The sequence below is a fragment of the Salminus brasiliensis genome, chromosome 1 (genome assembly GCF_030463535.1).
Source record: "Salminus brasiliensis chromosome 1, fSalBra1.hap2, whole genome shotgun sequence".
Lineage (NCBI taxonomy): Eukaryota > Metazoa > Chordata > Actinopteri > Characiformes > Bryconidae > Salminus > Salminus brasiliensis.
The window spans coordinates 28,668,110-28,681,999 of record NC_132878.1 but is presented as its reverse complement, the minus strand read 5'-3'; the positions used below and the strand labels follow the sequence as shown (position 1 = coordinate 28,681,999).

General features: G+C 40.3%; 1 protein-coding gene across 4 annotated transcripts in view; it reads left to right on the top strand.

The window, feature by feature from the left end:
* gria3a (glutamate receptor, ionotropic, AMPA 3a) overlaps window positions 1-13,890 on the top strand; it is a 72,794-nt gene that overhangs the window by 35,404 nt on the left and 23,500 nt on the right. For 3 of the 4 annotated variants that reach the window (XM_072676647.1, XM_072676649.1, XM_072676648.1), the window contains exons 10-12: window positions 1,637-1,843; window positions 5,804-6,177; window positions 8,742-8,940. In XM_072676647.1, coding sequence (XP_072532748.1) covers window positions 1,637-1,843; window positions 5,804-6,177; window positions 8,742-8,940 — 780 coding nt within the window. Of the gene's footprint in view, window positions 1-1,636; window positions 1,844-5,803; window positions 6,178-6,589; window positions 6,649-8,741; window positions 8,941-13,890 lie in introns of those variants that run through there. The other variant, XM_072676650.1, reaches the window with a different exon arrangement.

Below are 13,890 nucleotides of genomic sequence, written 5' to 3'. Positions count from 1 at the left end.
GTGTGTGTGAGTGTTTTCATACAGTTTCAGGACAAACCTAGTTATTACTATTACTATATTATTAATTACAAAAATTCTTAGGCGAAACATACTTTTTGACATATTGAATAGGATTAGTGTATTGTTTTGGTTTTTGCACAATTTTAAAGTGAAAAACAGAAAAGGTTTGGGTACCCCAAAAGATTTGAGACCTGTCACCAAGATGACATACCAATGAACTCATTTGTTAGCGTTATGGCTTTTTCGCAATCATCTTGAGGCCAGCTGATGCAAATTTCCAAGCTTTATAAAAACTCCTAAAACCTTGTCCCAACAATCAGCAGTTAGGCAACTGTCTAACAATTAGAATGATTAAAGAAGAAGGCTGTAAGAAGATAGCAAAGCCTTTTAAGGTACTCATTTCCCAAGTATGTAAATAAGATATGCTAGTAAAAAGGAGCAGTGATTGCCATTTTGAGGTCTGGAAGATCTAGCAGGCACTGGTGTGTTGGTGCACTGTTCTACTGTGCAGCAACGCCTGCACTAATATGACCTTCATATAAGTGTCATCAGAAGAAAGCATTTCCTGCGTCCTCACCACAAAGTTCAGGGTCAGATTTTTTCAAAGGACCATCTATACAAGCCTAAAGCATTTTGGAAACAAATCCTGTGGACTGAAGAAGTTAAAATGGAAATCTTTGGCCACGGTGAGCAAAGGTACGCTTCATGAAAAGAACACCTTTCCAACTGTTAAGCACAGGAGTGGATCAGTCATGCTTTGCGATTGTGTTGCAGCCAGTGGCATAGGGAGTGGGAGAGCATTTAATTTAATAGCAATACATTCCTGCGGCAAACATCACATTATCAGTTCACAATGGACTACCTCAGAAGGTGCAAGCGGAAGATTTTGCCGTGTAATCTTGCTTAAAATATTAAAGAAATGTGTCATTTTTACTCTTTTAGTTTTTCCCAGTAACAGATATTTTGGCCAAAGGTACCCAAATATTTGCATACCCCTGTATATAGTATATATGTAATATATCCTTGTTATTATAATATATTTGTTAATATATTTCTTATAGGCTTACCTGCATATATGTAAAACACATGTGGGTCTTTGTATTGTTATTTATATATATATATATAAATATAGGTTCTTACATATACTGTATATGAAACTAATGGAAAATATACAGTATATGAGTCCTGACAAGGTATAAAAACAAGTGTGTGTGTGTGTGTGTGAGAGAGCTGCTCTCTTTACTTAATGAATTTCACAGCAAAGTTCTATCCAAAGTCCTTTCCCCACAATTACTACCCACAGTGCAGAAAACACAGAGTGACCCCACCGACCCCATTTAACCCAGAACGAACCCCGCTTTACTGCTTTATGTGCACTCTAATGAAGGCTGGCTGCTGTGGCTCGGGCCACAATTACTGTGCATTACTGTTTGTGACTAATCTTGAGTGTGTGTGTTGTGTTACAGTGAACTGAAGAGATATTATCTTTAATGAGTGTGTAAATGTTTGCATGAGTGCCCGTGTGGCCTTTTCAGCATGGATGCATGTAGCCCACTGTTGTCTTCATACCTCCTGTGAATGTTTATGCGTGTGTTTAAGATGACCCCTGCTGACCCCTGTCTGATCTGGTTAACAGGAGGCTCCGTATGTGATGTATAAGCGGAATTATATGCAGTTGGAGGGTAATGAACGCTATGAGGGCTACTGCGTGGACTTGGCCTCAGAGATCGCCAAGCATGTAGGAATCAAATACAAACTGTCCATCGTGGGCGATGGCAAATATGGGGCCCGTGACCCCGAGACCAGGACCTGGAACGGCATGGTGGGAGAACTGGTGTACGGGGTAAGTCAGAGGTCACGACAGGTGGTCAGGGGGTGGGTTTTATTTAAGGATGGATGTGTGAAGCTAGCAACACTCCAGCTAAAGTCACCCGCTTTGATGTCAAAAACCTTGCTACACTTTGTGTAGTTACCTTTTTAATATTTAACATCAAACATTCAACATCAACAATTTACCTAAAAATATCAAAACACACTCCACACATGTAGAGCCACTACTTTCCCTTTATATGATTATACATCTACATATTAATGCAATAAATGGCATTTACATTTCATCATCAAATCGACCCAAAATGACTTGCTTTGATACCAAGACTTTCCAAAATTGTCCAGAAATCTCAACAAACAAATTACTTTTAAATTGAATTGTGTAATGGTGCAATTAAATATGACCCCAGTCCTATTATGTTAAATACAAAAAAATGGTAAAATGTAAACATTTTTTTTCTGCAAAACAAGACCACACACAAACATTTATGGCTGACGCTCTTATCCAGAGCGACTTACAAGGATACTCGCATTACAGAGGTGGGCCAATGGAATGTTAGGAGTCATGCCCAAGGGCTCTTATTGGTGTAGCACAGCACAACATAGTTTTTATGTAACAGGCACAATGTATAATTTTTATGGGGAATAATTGTATTAGTATTACATATACTTACATACAATGTGTATTATAACATGTTGTTGCTGTCCAAAGAAAAACATGCATCTCCAAAACAGCAGCTTTACAGGAGAAGGGAAAAATCTTCTTAACCTTCAATAAAAGTCAACGTAAAAAGTCAAATCCAAATCAATTTGGTGCATTTCTATTGGTCTATTCATGCAAAATTATTTACACAATGTACAGAGCAGCTACGGGATTCAAAGGATGGAGAATATATGCATGTAACAAAAAACAAATGTATGTAAGCTTCTCTCTATACTTGCTGAAACTTACTGCCATGTTCTAACCAAAACCCTTCCCCACACTCCCATTTGCTGATTCTTTCAAATTGTGTATAAAACTAAGGTGACTGTTTATATACTTGAGAAGCATTACGCTCTGTGGTAGACTGGAGTCTTTTATATGGTTTTACACACAAACATGTAGCATCTCTGATATTTTAGATTTTACTCAATATAAGAATTCTGCATATTTTTTATTTTAGAAAAACATTCTTAGCCACTATTATGTGATCTGCACCTTTTTTCAGTGTAGTTTTGGCACTCTGGGGTGATCTGTGGCTGGACGTGTCTTCTTGTCTGAGTGTTGCTAACTCCACCCAGGTCTTCGGTCTTGGTCAGCTTTCACAGCCCTGTAAATTCAACACCACTTGCTTTTTCAGGAGTATAGAGGCCGCAATGCAGAACGTAGTCTGTACAAATGTGCATTCTGTGCCGTTCTGGCCTCTCGAGTCTCTAGTCAGCTTAACTCATTTATGTCCGGCATGTTTTCTGAATCGAACTCGCATAAACGTTAGTCTAAACTAAACTAAAGAAGCATATCAAGATATCAAACACGCCTGACATCAGTGATCAGTCTTGTTCACCAGCCTGTTCCTTTAACTGTGACTGAGATGTTTCGCTACATTTCTGCTGCAGTTGTATTATGGCTTAACCATTATTTGCAGCATTGTGCTTAAAAGCATGAAATAGAGGCTGTATGTCATGTGAATACAGTTAGAACCACCTCCTTACAGCCTCTATTAAACTACCAAATAAACAACAAACCAGTAACACTCAATATTTCCTTTACATATTCTTTTCATATTCTTACACTGATATTCTTTAAGGTTCAAATGCTGCTCACTTATTGTCCACTGAAACAGACACTAAGGAGACACAGCTACGTTATAAGATACACAGCTTACCACGGCTTGCGTTAAGTGTTAATGGTTAAGACGCCAGAATCAGCTTCGCCTATTGATCGTCTTTGAGCACTGGAACGGTAAGATGGCGTTTGTTTTTGTACGTACTATTTTTCTCTGCCTTGAACACAAAGATAACTTTCAGTTCAGGTCACAGACAACAAAATTAAATTCAATCATGGCCCCTCATTGGAATCTTGGAGTATGTTAGTCCCAAGCTAACGGCAGTTCTTCATGTTTTGCTCATTCTAGATTAAACATGACCATTCAAGCTTGGAACAGGTATTAGCCTCTATTTGACCTCGTCTGTTACAGTGTCTCTTTTAGTAAAGAGCTGCCACCACTATTCTTCATTTCTAACAACTGACTGAAACCTGCTCACTCTGGTTTAGTTTAATGTAGTTTTATTTAAATATAACCCTTTCACTGCCACTAAAATGTAATAATGAGATTATTATAATAATGAGAAATAAGATTAGTACTGTACAACTATTATGTATTTTTAGATATGTAGATATGTATTTTTGTAATCATTTATGCAGCCTATTCTGTGTTCCTTACTGCTTTTCAATACGTAATCTTAATGGAATTATTAAATAACATGACAAAATATGTTGTAATACGTCAAAAAGTGTGATAAGAGCGAAAGTGCTGGATATGCTAAATCAGAGCTGCAGACCTCTTGGTTTAGATGAACTGGTTAGAAGGGATCCAGCAGTAGATCAGTACTCTCTGTCTGGCTGTACAGAGTAATGTACAGTATGGCATCGTCCGTTCAGAGTCATGGGCTGCTATTGATTGATTAACCAGGTAATTTCTACAGTTTTACACATTTTGATTTTTCCACCCAAAACTGAATGAATACATCATTTTAAGGAAAAATCATTTTGAGGACAATGTCATTTTACACCTGCCTCCTTTCTCCCCCTTACCACAAACATAGTCTGTCTGCTGAGAGGCTGATGTAGTTAACAGGCACTGGAAAAGTTTGATGGTGGGGATGTAGCTCAGTGGCAGAGCGTTTGACTGCAGATCAAGAGAGCCCCAGTTCAAGTCTGGGTGCCCCCTCTGGAGTATAAAAATTGCTGTATAGGGGCAGTGGTGGCTCAGCGGTTAGAGCGCCGGGTTATCGATAACTGTTGGGCCCTTGAGCAAGGCCCTTTACCCTCTCTGCTCCCTGGGCGCTGGAGTTGGCTGCCCACCGCTCTGGGTGTGTGTGTGTACTCACTGCCCCTAGTTCACGAGTGTGTGTTCACTACCACAGATGGGTTAAATGCGGAGGACACATTTTGCTGTACAGTGTACAGTGACAAATACGTGCACCTTTACATGCCTAAATCAGTACACACTCACCTTAACAGCTTCAATGAACATCAAACTACAGCTTGTTTTACATTCTACTATATATTTAAGGAAATCAAATTTAGTGATTTAAATCATTTTGTGAATTTATTACATTTAGTAGTGGCCAATGGTCACCTATTGTGGTAGTTTGTGGTGTTCTGGATGCAGTTCAGAGAACTGGATTAGAGCAGGGCTCATACTGTGGGAAACAGTATCTTCTGGGTTGGGGTGGTAATTTGGTTTATGAACCACAAATAGGCAGTGAGCAACTATATTTATGGCATATAAGGAAAATAAATATCAAATGTTAATAGTATTTACAGACAATAGCATTTACGAATAATGTACATTTAAAATAATGTGCAGTAATTACACCTGTCTTAGTAGTGCCCACACTGAGTGGCTTTGCTAAAAAAGCTTTAATTGCTTGTTAGTTACATTGGCCTTGTACCTCCAGTGCTAACTGGTGAAGTACGAGCTTCTATTACTTGTTAGCTACATTAGTCACGTAGCTCCAGGCTAACTGGTAAAGTACAGGCTTCCATTGCTTGTTAGCTTTGGAACTCCAATGCTAGTTGAAGAGAAAGCTTTCATTACTTGTTATCTCCATTACCTTTGTAGCAACAGTGTAAAACTAACTAAGCAAACTTCAGACACCCAACAGAGAGAAAAAAGGGGACGGAGCCTGTGTAAATGAGATTGACCTCTTGGTGATTAATGGTATGTGATTGTAACCATCTCTGTGCATGCTATGTGTGTGTTTGTAGAGGGCGGACATAGCGGTTGCGCCGCTGACCATTACTCTGGTACGAGAAGAAGTGATAGACTTCTCGAAGCCTTTCATGAGCCTGGGTATCTCCATCATGATCAAGAAGCCGCAGAAGTCCAAGCCCGGCGTGTTCTCCTTCCTGGACCCGCTGGCCTACGAGATCTGGATGTGCATCGTGTTCGCCTACATTGGCGTGAGTGTCGTTCTTTTCCTGGTCAGCCGCTTCAGCCCATATGAGTGGCACCTGGACGACAGCGACGAGGCGAAGGATCCGCAGACCCCTCCGGACCCCCCCAATGACTTTGGCATCTTCAACAGCTTGTGGTTCTCTCTGGGAGCCTTCATGCAGCAAGGATGCGATATCTCGCCAAGGTTGGTTCTCCGTTCAGAAACCAGCAACGACCATCCGTCACCTTCTTCATCTTCATCATCTCTCCATCCTCCCTCTCTCTCTGTCTCTCTCTCTCTTTTCTATGTCTCACTTTCTGTCCTTCCAGTTGTTTCTCTGCATTTTATGGTCATTTCGTCCTTCAGTCACGATGCCATGGTGCTTATCTGTTATTTCTGGTAAACATTGATTGCTTCCGTTCCATTAACTTCTCATTCATTCATTCATTCAGTCATTCAATCATTAATTCAGTCGTTTATTTGTTCGTCCCTCAGTTCACTACTGCTTCGCGTCCCTTTATTTTCTCTTTCTCTTTCTCTCTCTTTTACTTGTTTAAGTTTCTCTTACTTTTATCCTCGATTTGTTCTTTCTCCTCCTCACCGCGGTTTATGAAAGGGAGTATCCGCAAAGTAACTCATATTCACCATGTGCTGACTGTAAAATGCACAGACTCAGTGAGTATTTCTCTCTGCCACTCTCTCTCTCTCTCTCTTTCTCGTTGTGTCTCTGTGTCTTCGCTTCTTTCTCTCTCTTTGTTTCTTTCAGCTTTTTCTGTTCTTCTCTCTATCCTGTCTCTATATCCTGTCTCTTTAAAGAGAAGCAAGGTTTATAGTAGCTTTATTGGCCTGACTGTAAGGAGTACGGTACTGCCTAAGCATTACAACGACAATAATGGCAATAACTGCAACAATAATGACAAAACAAGTGACAACAGTAGTAACATAGCAGTTCGAAAAGAGGTGGTGACTGGCTTCACATGTGGAGATGGAGACATGTGTCACCCTCAAAGTGTTGAGGGCATTGCTAGTAATAGGGGGAGTTTGCATTAACAGGCTTTAGGTCTTCAAATTGGGTAGAAAACTGGGTTTTAATAATAAAAAGGTGGTAATAATCAAAATAAACATTTTGGCACATTTTCTAAATATATATATATATATATAAATATGTATGTACAATTTGTATACACATTTTTAAATACATTAAAATTAAGAAATGTTAAAAAAGAATAGCAACAATAAATTCTCTCTCTCTCTCTCTTTTCCTCCCTCTCTCAATCTGTGTTTCTCTCTCTTTCTCTCACTCTCTCTCTATCCTTTCTCTGCCTAGTTCTCTTTCTCTGTTGTTTCTCTTGGAGGGTTACCGTGTTTTTGCTGCATGTCTCCATTTCACTCTCAGCAGTGTGGTGTGTATGAGCTGTTTTAGTGGAAGCTCTCTCAGCTCGCTTGACTCCTTCACCAGGACTTCACTTTCATCACTCCATCATTCTTCCTTCACCACTCATTCCATCATGCCCGTCGGCACTTTCCTTCATTCATTCATTCGGTTATTCCATTTTCACTTCCATCTTCTGACAGTCCTATTTTCTGAAGTCTCCGTTCCAGAGATGCTTTCCTGTCGCCCTCCATCATCTTCCTCTTCATCACTTTGGACTGTGCTATGTGTCATTTCTCTGATCTGAGATAGTGAATATGCTCTTCAGCGTTCAGCACAGAGAGCAATTCTATAGATTCTCACCAATCTGGAGAAGAATTTCACTACAGAAGCCTTAGTCTGGACTCTTGAAAGTAGGATAAAATGAACCCCTCAGGATTACCTTTACTCCAGGATTAGCTGCTCTGGATTTACACTGCTCTACAGTAGAATTAACTATTCAGGATTTACACTGCTCTATAGTAGGATTAGCTGTTCAGGATTTACACTGCTCTACAATTAGCTGTTCATTATTTACACTGCTCTACAGTAGGATTAGCTGTTCAGAATTTACACTGATCTACAGTAGGATTAGTTGTTCAGAATTTACACTGATCTACAGTAGGATTAGTTGTTCAGACTTTACACTGCTCTACAGTAGGATTAACTGTTCAGGATTTACACTGCTCTACAGTAGGATTGGCTGTTCAGGGTTTACACTGCTCTACAGTAGGATTAGCTGTTCAGGATTTACTCTGCTGTACAGTAGGGTTGGTTGTTCAGGATTTGCACTGCTCTACAATTAGCTGTCCATTATTTACACTGCTCTACAGTAGGATTAGCTGTTCAGGATTTACACTGTTTTACAGTAGGATTAGCTGTTCAGGATTTACACTGTTTTACAGTAGGATTAGCTGTTCAGGATTTACACTGCTCTACAGTAGTATTAACTGTTCAGAATTTACACTGCTCTACAGTAGAGTTAGCTGTTCGGGATTTACTCTGCTGCACAGTAGGATTGGTTGTTCAGGATTTTCACTGTTCTACAATTAGCTGTTCATTATTTACACTGCTCTACAGTAGAATTAGCTGTTCAACATTTACACTGATCTTTAGCTGTTTTGGATTAGCATTTATTTAAATAATAAAATTAACTTCTTGATTTGGATTAACATGTCTACTGCAATACGCTTGCTTTTTTCTCTCTCTCGCTCTCTCTCTTTTTACTTTCTTTATCCCACCAATCTTCACGTCCATCTTCTTCTCTCATTATGTTTCCTCTGTATGTGCTCTCTGTTCTTTTTCTTTTTTTCCTTTTGTTTCCCCTTCACTCCCTCTTTCTTTTGCTCTCTCTCAGGTCTCTCTCAGGTCGTATTGTAGGTGGTGTTTGGTGGTTCTTCACCCTAATCATCATCTCGTCTTACACGGCTAACCTGGCTGCGTTCCTCACTGTGGAGAGGATGGTGTCTCCTATAGAGAGTGCAGAAGATCTGGCCAAACAGACAGAGATAGCGTATGGCACGCTAGACTCAGGATCCACCAAAGAGTTTTTCAGGGTAAAGGACGTGCCAAAACACACCAGAAAATGTCATGACAACCCAATGCCAGTAACAACCTAGATCACTAGACAGGTGGTGAGTTGTCTTGTCTACCGTCTTTTGAGAGAATCAGCCTTTATGGCCGCTACCTGTCATAAGTAGCCTTTTTAAATGGTAATGTAAATTAAGGTTCAGCCCCATAATTCAGATATACTTGTCATAATTAATTTTCCAGACTCTGTTTAGCCCTTACATTTGAACCGACTGTTTCCGTTAATGTGTCTTTAGGACTGATATATGTAAATGGGCTTTGTTCTGCCTGGCGGTCCTGTTCTGTTCTCCATTGGGAAATGTAGTCTAGGAAAGAACACGTCTTATAACCTTAAAATGAGGAAGTGGCTAAACTGCCGTAGGATGAAAAAGTGGGTCTAAACTGCTGTAGACTGAATGGGTGTGGCTAACCTGCTGTAGGATGAAAGAATGGGTCTAAACTGCTGTAGGCTAAATGGGTGTGGCTAACCTGCTGTAGGATGAAAGAATGGGTCTAAACTGCTGTAGGCTAAATGGGTGTGGCTAACCTGCTGTAGGATGAAAGGGTGTGGCTAACCTTCTGTAGGATGAAAGGGTGTGTCTAAACTGCTGTAGACTGAATTAAAATCTTAAGTATAGATAATTAGCGTCTTCTGATTTGACAGTGATTGACTGTTGTAAGACTGACCAAGTGCGCTTAATTAACACATGACGCATATATTGCAAAAGTGTTTGGACGCGTGTTCCTACTGAATATTTCCAAAATTAAGGGTTTTAACCAAAGACTGCAGTATCAGACACTATTCTTTCTTTATACTTGATGTTGGAACATTGCTGTAAGAAGAGTTTGATTGCAGTCAGCCTCACAAGAGCATTGGTGAGGTTAGCTGCTGATGTTAGTGGGGTCAGGTGCAGATTAGTTCTGTCACTCCAGCTTATCCCAAATGTATTGGAAGGAGCTTCATCACTCCGTTCCACTGCACAGTTCTACTGCTCCTCAGCCCAATGCTGAGGGCTTTAAACCCCTCTAGCTCCCACTCTGCATTGGGCGCAGTGACCTTAGGCTTACATGCTCATGGCTGCTCCAGAGCAGCCTGTTCCTTTGGCCAGTGTGTGTCTGTGGACATTATACAAGCTGTGTGTATCAGAATGCCTGCTTTAGCAAGGACTGTCTGGATACTTTTGGACATGTCATGTATAATGATTGGTGCTTTAGCTTGCAACCGATTCAAAATATGAGTGTACGTGTGTCTGTTAACATGTTCCTAGTGTGTCCACATGTATGTAGCCGTATTTGTATTATAGGTTGTGTGTGTTGTGTAAGAATCGGGACATAAGGCCCGGGCATTTTTTTAGGCTGACCCAGATAGTCCACTTTGCTGACGTGATGAGGTCATCTCTGTCACCACATATTACTGTCACAAACAGCCTGTGGTGTGTGTGTGTGTATGTGTGTGTGACTCAGCAGATTATAGCGCTGTTGCTCATATGGCCTAAGTTGTAAACAGTGCTGTTTGGGTAAAATCTGAGCTAAAAACCTGTCGCTGTGTTTGAGCTCCGTAGGGGAAACCATCCAGCCCCTAGAGGGCGAAGTTCATTTCTGACCTTATTACACCTAATTACACCTGTTCAGCCCTGCTGCCTGGGTTTTAATATTTGAAACACAGACTTAACATATTAACGGCACCTCACAGGCTTTTAGACTTCAATGTTATTATAAAACACAACAACCAAGAACCTGGAATCAGTATTACTGTAAATAAAACTTCAATAAGCGCTATTGAGATCAGTCTCATATATCAGAGTTTCACTGATTTAAGACTGAAATGATGACCTGTGCTGACACTTGCACCGTAGCTTCTGACTGGAGGAGTTTCTTTTATTCTATTTATATTCCATATTATTATCATGTTATGATGTCCATAGCCTGGAATAGGAGACGGCCAGGCTATGGACATAGAATAAACATAGAGTAAAAGATTCAATTACACTGTAAATGGAGATTCCCTCCAGTCAGAAGCTGCAGGATGAGTGTCAGCACTGGACAAGTAATGCTGCGTCATCATTTCCGTCCTAAATCAGTGAAACTAAATAAAGCACAATTGGCATCAGTTTCATATTAGAGTTTCGCTGATTTAGGACGGAAATGATGATGTAGCATTTCTTGTCCAGTGCTGACACTCGTCCTGTAGCTTCTGACTGGAGGGAATCTCAATTTACAGTGTAATTTAATCTTTTATTCTATTTATATTCTGTGTCCGTTCTATGTCCAAAGCCTGGTCATCTCCTATTCCGCCCATTAAACTAAAAATAGTCAGCAAATCTGTATTAAATTGATGTGAATGAAGCTAAACATCTAATCTTGTTTGCGAAAAGTGGAAAAATGTATTTAAAAATCCCTGAACAGATAGCAGCAGATTTCTGTTTTTCAGCATCAAACTGATTTAGGGCAGGATGACATTAATGATGATTGGGTGGCATTCTGGCTATTAAGTGCTGATTGGTTGGTATTCTGGCTATTAAGTGCTGATTGGTTGGTATTCTGACTATTAAGTGCTGATTGGTTGGCATTCTGGCTTTTAAGTGCTTATTGGCTGACATTCTGTCTATTAAGTGCTGATTTGTTGGCATTCTAGCTATTAAGTGCTCTATTATGTGCTCACTGGTTGGTATTCTGTATAGGGGCAGCTGATTGTCTGGCATTCTGACTACTGAGTGCTGACTGACAGGCACGGTGAATTGCTCACTGACATCAGTCAGTGTTAGAAAGTTGTATAACTAGAATCTAACAGTGTTTAAAAATCTGACAGCAGAGCTGAAATAATTCATGCTGTTCTGTGATGAGGAAAGATTTCTGTATTTATATAAATCAGGATTTTTCATTTTAGACTCACTTGGAAACCCCTAAGACGTCAAGTTAAGTGACATTTCTCATTAGAAATACATTCTCTACTGTACCTACCACAGAACCTAGTGCTGCAGATAGACCTTTAAAGGCTGCATGTTGTCGCCCTCTAGTGGTGATCTGCTGGTGTGACAGAATAAAAGAAATGCAGGGATTCCAAAACACGCACCTGTTAACCACAGTAACTTAGAGCCAATACAGGAACATTTGTCCAGTCTTAGCAGTCATACAAACCATGTATGTGATTTAATAAAGAAACCTTTACTACATACATAAAAACAATAATAATTACAAACTCCTCTATAGGAATCAATCTCTTGGCTTTTGTAGTTTTTGAAGTTGGAAAACAGGAAACACTAAAACCTGGACCATTCTGGACTCTGGAACAAGTGCAAGTGAAGAGCGAGCAGCAAGAGGTCATCATTATAACCACTGTTTTGGTTCAGTCCACTTCTATCATATTTACTGCCAGTCATGAAATGCATAATCCAAGGCTGTAAACTCACACACATTGGTTAAGTTTCCCTTAACAGCTGCCGCTCTAGCACTAGAATAGCTTGGTATTAGCTAGAGTTAGCATCGTGTTAGCATTATGTTGCTTTATTAAGTTAGCCTGCTAAAGTGATTTGCTTAAAATAAGCTCAAAATATGTACATTGTTCAGGCAGGCACATACATTTCCACAGTCAGACAATTACATGAACTCATAATGGACATGAATGCCATGGCATTACTGAGCTTTCAGTAACGACACACATCTTTAATAGAATTATTTATTTCTAAAATCACAGGTCAAATATATACATATATGACATCTAATATTAGATGAAATGTCACTCAAGTTTCCCCTTCTGGTAGCCATCAACAAGCTTCTGGAACAATAGCTGCAATAATATCAGCATAGAGTGTATAATAAAAGTGGAAATGTCGTAACAGTGAGAGTGTGATAACAGTAGAAGATTATGGGTGCTGCTTTCTCTTTACTGGCTTCCTGGAGCTGCCTGCATCAGATTCAAAACCCTGAACCCTACAAAACTATGAATGGACCATTTCCTTTATACTTGATGGCAATGGTCAAAAGCTGATCTGTACCAAGAGCCCTTCGAGCTTCAAGTACGGCTCGGCTCGACCCGCCATCCCTTAAGATTCACAGAAGACAAGTGTCCAGGCTTTTTTTTCTGTCCTGGCACCAAAGTGGTGGAGTGAACTTCTCCTGGGTGTCCGAACGGCAGAGTCACTCACTGTCTTCAAACTCAGACTGAAGACCCACCTCATCAGGGTATTTTCTGAGTAAACAGTGAAGCACTGTAGTAAGTTGCTCTGGATAAGAGCGTCTGCTTAATGCCTTAAATGTAAATGTAATGGAATACAGCACAGAACATGTCCAGATAGTGTTAACATTGAGTTGTAAGTCTGTACAGTTTGCAGGAAAGCCTTCTTCTTGTACCTGTTCCACTGGCAGCAAAAGAGATGATACCACCATCATGCTTAGAAGGTTTTTCTGTGTCCATATGGTCAGCTGCAACTTTAGTGGAGCTTTAAAGTGCTGCTTTCTTGGATGTCAGCCTCCATGATTGTACACAGTTATACAGGTGTTCCAGTTCTCATTGGAGTCCACATCCCGAAAGGACAATATACAATTTCTGAAGTTCAACAACAAACACAACAGCAAGGAAGCACACACATGATCTGGACAGGGCACTGCTCAGCACTGTGAACTTTATTCAAGCTCCAGCTAAGCTCCAGCTAGCAAATTAGTTTCACATGATCCATATGAATGCAAAGGCTACAGGACTGGTGCTCCATGAATCCAGACTGGTGCAGCAGCAGCTGCCACCGATCTTGAAAAAAAAAAAAGCAGTAGCAAGGGAGGAGACATCTCAGGCATTGCAAAGCACCAGATGTCTGTCAAAAGTGTCACAAAGCAGTGTGTGGGAGCTGTACATCTACAGTGGCAGTCACTTGTCACTAAAAGGGTAGTGTCACAAAGCAGTGTGTGGGAGCTGTACATCTACAGTGGCAGTCACTTGTCAC